The sequence below is a fragment of the Myxocyprinus asiaticus genome, chromosome 12, assembly GCF_019703515.2.
Source record: "Myxocyprinus asiaticus isolate MX2 ecotype Aquarium Trade chromosome 12, UBuf_Myxa_2, whole genome shotgun sequence".
Taxonomy (NCBI): domain Eukaryota; kingdom Metazoa; phylum Chordata; class Actinopteri; order Cypriniformes; family Catostomidae; genus Myxocyprinus; species Myxocyprinus asiaticus.
The window spans coordinates 16,728,199-16,737,498 of NC_059355.1; the positions used below are offsets into that span (position 1 = coordinate 16,728,199).

The 9,300-nt window shown below is 38.1% G+C and overlaps 1 protein-coding gene across 1 annotated transcript; it reads left to right on the plus strand.

Annotated features, from left to right (window-relative positions):
• The first annotated feature begins 3,675 nt into the window (after positions 1-3,675).
• On the plus strand, positions 3,676-8,923 carry LOC127449068 (16 kDa beta-galactoside-binding lectin-like). The gene is made up of 3 exons (XM_051712211.1): positions 3,676-3,696; positions 6,831-6,910; positions 7,789-8,923. The coding sequence occupies exons 2-3, from the start codon at positions 6,849-6,851 to the stop codon at positions 8,087-8,089; spliced, it is 363 nt and encodes a 120-aa protein (XP_051568171.1). The 5' UTR covers positions 3,676-3,696; positions 6,831-6,848; the 3' UTR covers positions 8,090-8,923.
• Positions 8,924-9,300: the final 377 nt, after the last annotated feature.

A 9,300-nucleotide genomic window follows, 5' to 3' on the forward strand; every position in this document is an offset into this window, starting at 1 on the left:
ATCTAAAGGTGGGACTCAGTAACACAGTTTTTTTCCAATAGCACTACACAATTGATTTACAGTAAAGATGGCACTAGATGACTTGATGATGTTGTTTTGTCATGTGACGGTTAATCCCAGCTCAGAGACTATATTTGCACCCGGATGTCATTTGAACAGAGGTATAAAACTCTTGCAATGTCTCATTACGGAGGACAGCAGAGTAAACGCATTAATATAGAACGGTGATTAAAACTGACTGGAACTACCTGTGCCTCAAATGGTTTGAACACACACATTCCAGCCAATAGGAATCAAGCATTGCAATAGAAAATTGAATAAAAATCAAATAAAACATTCACATCTACTGTTGGTTAACAAAGATGATGGATGATAATGGATGAACTTGTGCCTCAATTATACTTATTAATGAAAAAATATTGCGTCAATTGTGATAAGACTTTCCAGTGTTGCCTATCTTTGATATTTACTTTAGATACTGTCACTATCATTACAGAAAGTATTCAAACCGCTACTGTAAGCTGCTTTATGAACAATTCCAGAGTCACACCTGTTATTAAATACAGTTGTCAATCCCAAACATTGGGTGTGTGAACGTAGCTGAAGTCATGTGGAAATCCACAACTCTGAGATGTAGGTGTATGATGTCGTGCAAACATACTGTAGCATCCAGCGAGATGCAACAAATAAAGTGCATTATAGAATCAAAGATCCTACATTTCATGATGATAACATCTGTTTTGAAAACATTTGCAGAGTCTGGTGTGTAAAACATGTTAAATAATCTTATCTATTGATAATCATACTCATGCAAAACAAATGCAGGCATTGTATGGCATCATTTATCCCCAGTAATTTGTTTGCTTGGAGACTGTTTTGTTGAATGCCTGCAAAGCTAACAGTTGCATCAGTTCACTGGCTGTTAAAGTCTGTCAGTGTCATTATTTAGTTTGAATATTATTGCTCTGACCGCAGCTGAAACAATTAACCTGGTCTCATAGAATCACTTTACTTTAGCTACATTTTTGCAAAATAAATTTTATGTGGCTCATTGTATGGCAGCAGATTCCTGGTGAAATGAACATAAGAGGTGCTATAACAACAATGACTTTTATTCACTTTCACACAAATCATGAGTAAAATGGCAGAAATCAGTTCATAAACACTTACTTTTCACATTTACAAGCTTGTTCGAGTGCAAGCAAATTGCATGGTAGCTCAACTGATAGAGTGTTGGTACGAGTCCTGAAGAGAACGCAAGTCCACACGTGAGCCTAAAGTCTCATAGAAGCAGCACAAAATGACGTGGTTATGTTTTTCATCTCACATTTGCTTTTTCTGACACTATCGGTTAGGTTTAAGTTTGAGCTTTTGGATAGGGAGGTCAGTTTTGTTGATTTAAAACTCAATAGAGCATGTTTGGGAGAACATTTACCTCGCTTTTAGCGCCTCACAGTGGACATTTCACCTCGGAGCTGGCGTAATAAAGAACCATGTAATGTCATTTTGCAAAATGTAATTTTCTTGAGATCAGGCTGTAAACTACACATAGACGGCGCTGTTGCAATATAAACTGTCAAGTTAAAAAATCCCAACAAATAAAACTGAAAGAGATTTGTGATACTACCTGAAGATTTGAGTGTTTTATCCAGTGCTGAGAGAATAAAATGTTTAAAATACTCTGAAAGAATGATCACAAATAAAAGAGTAAATAAACAAAGTAATACAGCAGTTGAGGAAAGTCTGTTGTATTCTCCCTCCAGCTGCACACTCTGGAACATTAAATATGCAAATGAAAAGCAAGTGTCTTAAAGGCATTAAAGGTTACAGATGTACCCATGAGAAAACACTAAATAACTGCACATCCACATAAATGTTTTGTTGAATGAGTTGGTCAGAGCAGGTGAAATATTTCATTATGTCCAGCTGAATGCCCAGGACTGTGAAAACTCTTCTACATGACTACGCAAGAGAACTCTGCTGTGTGAAAACACATTCAAATAGAAGTATCACTGCTGATTCTTAATACAATTACAAAACTATCAGCCTTCTTGCATAACTCAAAGCTACAAACAACAATTAACATAGCAATTAAACTTGAATTCAAGTGAGGATCCAATATAAACACTAGATGGAGACAAATGTTGTGTGTGTGAATGGGAGCAACTTTCTGGAATTCTGGAATTTTAATGCTGAGCCCAGATGCAGTTTAATTTTTGGAATACACTGAGAAAATGTAGTTGATTCAAGATGTTTGCACTATAATAAATTACTCTGTTGCTCTGGTCATTGAATCACACTTTTTTTTTTTTTTTCGGTGGAATTCCAGAGACCACAGTGATATTGATTCTCAGGACAATCAGTTCAGCGTGTGATTGGTTAAAGAGCACTGCTCTTCTGTATTACTATTGGCTGGAGTGCAGAGTCAGAGCCAGGATAATTTACCCAAGGGGAAATTTCGAAGGGGGAACAGATTTGTCACTTTACCCTAAGATGTAACGCTTAATGTAATTAAGTGAATTAAGGCACAGTTAACTTAGCGTATGTAAACTTCTGACCCACTGGAATTGTGATATAGTCAATTAAAAGTGAAACAATCTGTCTGTAAACCATTGCTGGAAAAATGACTTGTGTCATACACAAAGCAGATGTCCTAAACGACTTGCCAAAACTATAGTTTGCTAATATGAAATCTTTGGAGTGGTTAAAAAATTAGGTTTAATGACTTCAACCTAAGTGTATGTAAACTTCTGACTTCAACTGTATATGTTCACTTCCTGGTGTTGTGAAGCAGAGGCTTTATCCTTTGCCTGTATACATGTGTCTGAAATCATGGCATGTCAGTACTTTAAAATATGCCAAAAATATACAAAATAAACAAAAAGCAAAATCTAAAAATGTATAATAAATGTCTATCAAATGATTCTCTGGAGTGCACACTCCAATAGATTGCCTATATTTAAGATTTACGCATTTCAATTTCATAACAAAATTCAGTGAATGAAACATTTTATTAATTCATGTTTTTTAAACTTAATTTGATGGAATTTTGTTATGATTTTGTTTGTTTGAGTGCATGCAATTCTATCCATTTATCAACCTGAATAAAACAAGACAACTTCACTTATATTCATAAACAAAACACAACAATAGGTATAGTAAACTGCTGGACTCACAATTTGAACAACTGAACACACCGAGTGCTGGTGTTAAACCTCTTGTCTTGAGGACTGCATCTCTCCATGCTTGCCCTTTTTGTTAAATCATTTAGTTAAATCCTTATCCTAGTTAAATTCATTTTTTTAAATCCATTTCCTTCTTTTAGCCTTTGAGCCTCTGAGCTCAGCCTCTGACTGAATTATATGGCAGACAACATTTCTCTAATTAAGAAAAGAGCAGTCAATTGAAGTTTTTATTTATTTATTTTATTTTACAATTGAGTTGAATATTCAGGCTGTCAAAAAAAAAAAAGTAAAACTAATTTAAAATATAATAAAAAATTATTAAAATTGGTTCAAATACAACATTTTGACAGAGGGGGCACAGTGGTCTGGCTGAGGGGGCACTGCCCCCTGGTGCCCCTATCTCCCCGATCCTGCTGGAGTGTTTGGTCTCCGCCTCCTGGGTTTTAATATAAGGGGAGTCAAGTGAATCACACACACTTCTTCAGATTCCCCCTGCAAAGAGGACAAGATAGTAAGTGACATCACTTCCCTATTCTGAGATATTTTTTTTTCCTTATAATTTTAAGACTTATGATAGCTGGTCAGAGAGGTCTGAATATTCGTAATAAAATGTAATCTTTAATAAAATTACATGAATATTTTCAATAAGGCCCCTCATTTCTTAGATTTAATATGGCATTCTAACTATTACTAATTAAAAATCTGGGCATGTACTGCAGAAACTTCCTCTTTTAAGTGACAAGATCTGAAATGGTCATGTTTACTAAACTGATATAATAGGATTCTAGAGTTAAGATGTCTCTGTATTGTGACCCCTTAAAAAATAAACCGAACCGGATTCTTTCAGTCCCCGTAGTGGGTCCAGCTGCGAATTCTTCCGCCGAAATCGTGAGCCACAGGGCTAGGGAGGAAGGACATCCAGGGTTCACGGTTCGTGAACTCGCATGGGAGAAGACGCGCACATCTTCGCCTTACGGAGGGGAAAGGCGCTATACACAAGTGATACACCCGGCCAACTGTTGCATATTATCAAACTTACCTGTTCGTACCTGACAAAACAGGGGTTTGAAACCAGCTCAACCCTGAGGTTGTAAAATCTCGCAAAGTTATTGGGTGTTGCCCAGGCCGCTGCTCTGCAGATGTCTGCTAGAGAAGTGCCATTGGCCAGTGCCCACGAGGATGCCAGACTCCTTGTAGAGTGTGCTCGTATTCCCAAAGGGGCAGGAACGGGCCTGGTATGCCAGAGCGATGGCATCCACGAGCCAGTGGGCAAGCATCTGTTTGGAGACAGCATTCCCTTTCCGCTCTCCGCCGAACCAGACAAAGAGCTGCTCAGAGCGTCTAAAACTCTGCGTGCAATCCAAGTAGATGCGCAAAGCACGCACCGGACACAGCAATGACAGGGCTGTGTCCGCTTGTGAGGCGCGCTATCATCGAGACCGAGTCTAACTCCATGCTGAGAAAAAAGATGCTTGAACCGGGGAGAGCTTGCTCTTTTCCCAGTTGACCCGAAGCCCTAGACGGCTGAGGTGCCTGAGCACCAAGTCCCTGTGTGCGCACAGCAACTCTCAAGAGTGTGCTAGAATCAGCCAGTCATCGAGGTAGTTGAGTATGCGGATGCCCACTTCCCTTAACGGGGAAAGAGCTGCCTCTGCGACCTCTGGGACTTTTTGACCGTCCTCGTAGCTCGTCACAACCGCCTGGCCATGGGTGTGAGTGTGATGCGGTCGGGCGCGTGAAGGCGTGAAGTCGCAGGTGCTCAGTGTCCGGTCGCCGCGATAATCTCAGAAATCGATGGGGGCAGATGAGCGTGCTGGGGAACGCAAGGTCCACGGGGAATTACCCGGCGAGACCGCGCCCATTGAAATCCCCAAATCGCCTCCAGTGCCAGCCGGGCCGGCCTCGTACCCGTAGGTAGAAGGCGCAGTGCGGGGTGTGGCTGGAGTGGCTTTCCCTCGGAGGAAGGAAAGCCGCGACCACAACGTTGCCATGGTCATGTTCTCGCAATGAGAACACGAACCATCCACGAATGCTGCCTCAGTGTGAGCGCGGCCCAGACACGTGAGGCAACGCCCATGGCCGTCGGAGGCGGAGAGATAACGACCGCATCCAGGAATCACACAAAGACGGAAAGGCATCTTTAAAAAGACGCGTCTTTAAGAAAACATTCACATCAATGTGTTGCTCTGATAGAGGAAAATATACTCTTTGCAGAAATATATACTGTCTCAGTAGCGCTGTCGAAGTGCCCAGGGGCATAGTCTGCACTAAGCGTGCAGAAGGAGAGAAAGCCACTGAAATGCGCCATATATCCAACAGCATATGCTTCTTTTTGAGGTAAATGGACCGGCAGTGGAATTCAGCTCGCTGACACACAACCGCTGGGCTCTGAAGAAAAATCTGAATGAGTGGTTGCGAGCCAGCTCCTTTAATACCCGTATGTCTGGGGGAGTGGCATGCAAATTCCACTCACCAATTCTCATTGGCCTTTTCTCAAAGATTAGAGGTGTTTGGGGCTCCCAAGAGTGACTCCTAGTGTCACTACATCGACACAACGTCGAGTGAGTGACAGAAGGGTAAGTATAAGCCTTTGTATCAAAACAAGGTTTTTAAGGTCATGAGAAACATACATTCAGTAAAGTGTGTCAAAATGTCAGACTGGAAGCATACGGTAAGCTAGTATATCTCACAAATAATTATCTAAAATACTCATATGTGCACACCACTGTAGGGTGTAATATGATTAAAAGTTATTTTCAACTCTTGCAATCAGATTACACCTTCAATTAAGGTAGTTACTTTTAAGCACATTACTCAGGTTACCTTTTTTTTTAAAATAATATTATTTATGTATAATACCTTTGAAATATGAATTATGTTCATATGTACGACAGCTAAACGGTTTGCGACAATGAAGGAAGAAATATAGAAGTTATTTTGCACTCACTGAGTGGAAAAACAAACTTTTCTGTTAAAAAAAAAGTGTTTTAGAAAGTAACTTAAAAGTTACGTTATTACTCATGTGATACATTTTTCCACTCAAGTAGTAATCAGTAAAGAAATTTGATTACAATTTTAGAGAAGTAATTAGTAATTTGTAGAGGATTACACTGGTACAGACATTTAAAGATCAGTTAGTCAGATATTTCCTCAGTCACACAGAACAATTGTTCTAACAGAGAATATTTAACATGTTTTATATAAACGTAAGAGGCATCTCTCTAGTAAATCAAGGGTCACTGTAGGGTCTATTTAACTGTTGACCCAGTATCGTTCCTGACATGGCGATCGATCAAATGTTGTGCTGTGGCTCTTCCTGTTTAACTGTTTCATGAGGTTATTATCTGTAGTTTATCATTAACTCAGGGTTTGGCTGCACAGATAAAAACTCTTCCTCTTATCATCACATGTTAAACAGTAATTTGACATAGATTTATTACCTGAGGAAATTATAAAAGCCTGTGTGAACCTTTTGGCCCTATTTCAATATAACATGCACATAAGAATTATAAATGTAAGAATTACCTGATTCGTCATGTTTTTACAGAGTGATACAGGCATATCAATATTGTAAATATTTGTCCACCTGCTATAAAAAGAGTGTGAAAATTATCCATTCTTGCTTTTTTTCTTCATGTCTGACAGGTGTTCACTATTAAGGACATGAGATTTAAGGCCGGACTGAAGATGAAGATCTCTGGAAAGGTTAAAGCTGGCTGTGACGGGTGTGTACAACTGAAGAACGTGTGATTGGTTTCGTTCTTAAATAAAGGGATAGTTCACCCAAAAATGAAAATAAAACATGAAACACTAGGTTTAATTCAGAGACTAAATGCATTTTAGTGTTTATTAGGACTGGGTAAAAATATTGATTTTTGATGCATCGTGATTTTCAATTGAATCATCTCAATATCAGTTCAGCAGACAGATCTTTTCACTGCGTGTTGAGAGTAGAAGTTTGGTTTGATTCGTTTAGTGTAATGTGTGTCCAAAGACGAGATCCACACAATCCATTTGTTGTTGAAGAATGTCTCTTTTAATATCCTTTCTGTTCTTTACAGTCAGTTGTTGATAAACCCAAAAAGAAACAGAATTTTAATCACATATAACACAGATGCAGTAGAGAAGCCAATATCTGCTCTTAAAGATACAGTACCGATTTTTAGCAGAGCTACAAATCTTCCATAATTAATAATAAAAAATCCTTCTAAATAGTACAAATTATGTACAAAATAACAATGCAATGAACAATGCAATTTCAAGACATATTTATTGATGGAATACATGGATTTATACATTTTTAAAAAGCTACAATGTGACCAGTATGTTAAAAACTAATGATAAAATATATTTAATATTTTCATAATGTACATGGTTAGAAGGTCCCCTGTATAATTAACAGCATTAGCTGAGAGAATTTCTTTTATATGTTAAAAAAAACAGACATTAATACTGAAATATACCCATATTAATCGATACTGAATCAAAAGCTTGTGAATCGGAATCGAATCTGGAAATCTGTATCAATGCCCAGCTCTAATATTTATCTTGGACATGTTTGCATGTTGTGTCTCATGCTTGTATTTCTCTCTTTGGTTCTCAGGTTCTCCATCACCGTCGGTCATGACACAGAAGCAGTCGCCCTTCACTTTAACCCTCGATTTAACCAGCGAGGAGACAGCAACATCATTGTGTGCAACTCGAAACAGGGCGGCTGGGGCGATGAACACCGTGAGAACTGCTTCCCTTTTCAACAGGGTGAAGAGTTTAAGGCAACCACTAGTGACCCTGCCTACTTTGACTGGCCTCTTCAAGTTATTGAAACAAGCAGGATAGTATACATTCAAGAGATAGACAAAGAGGTCTTTATAACATTTAACAGACACTTGTCATCTTTATTGTGAGCTGTGTCTGTGGGATCTGTGGCCCCACCCACGAGCTTGCGAAACTAATCAACCGAATGGGAAAATTTTTCATACTATAATTTAAAAATGAAAAATATCCCTAAAAAAAAAACAAAAAAAAAAAAAACATCAACAACAACAAAAAAAAAACTCTTTGGATGTTGGCTGAACTTGATTCAATCACGGACAGTGGTTCCACATATTTGAAATAAGTTCTCTTTAATTAAAAGTACCATGTAATTTCAATTTAAATACTTCACTTATTTTTGACATTTACTCCCCCTGTCAAGTCCCATGCAGATCATGCTGGAAAATAGAAATCCTCTGCATCAATTAACCAAACAAAAAATATTCATGTTGGTAATACAAATGGATTAAGTATAGCTGACAAGATACTTCTTTTAGTTGAATCAACTCAAAAAGTCGTTCCCTTGGTTACATTAACCAAGATTTGAATAATACTTTTGTATGGGAGGATTGAGTAAAAATGATGATAGTGAAAGTTCATTTGAGTGTGATTTATCGGCCTCTGAATAAATCCGTTGATCACTAGTAGTGATAGCTTAAAAATAAATCAATTAAACTTGTTTTTCTTTAGTTTTCTCTTTATGTTTGTGCTCTAATGTAGTCTTTCTGTATTTCTACCCCTTAAAAAGTTTCAATTTGACAGTATACAAACTTTGCCATTAGACGGGCAGAAATTCTGATCACAGGATTGATTTTCTGCTATATTTGCTGCTATTCTTTTACTGTTGTCTGTACATCTGTTTGCAGAGACTGCTATTACAGGTGCATCTCAATAAATTAGAATGTCGTGGAAAAGTTCATTTATTTCAGTAATTCAACTCAAATTGTGAAACTCGTGTATTAAATAAATTCAGTGCACACAGACTGAAGTAGTTTAAGTCTTTGGTTCTTTTAATTGTGATGATTTTGGCTCACATTTAACAAAAACCCACCAATTCACTATCTCAAAAAATTAGAATACATCATAAGACCAATAAAAAAAAAACTTTTAGTGAATTGTTGGCCTTCTGGAAAGTATGTTAATTTACTGTATATGTACTCAATACTTGGTAGGGGCTCCTTTTGCTTAATTACTGCCTCAGTTCAGCGTGGCATGGAGGTGATCAGTTTGTGGCACTGCTGAGGTGGTATGGAAGCCCAGGTTTCTTTGACAGTGGCCTTCAGCTCATCTGCATTTTTTGGTC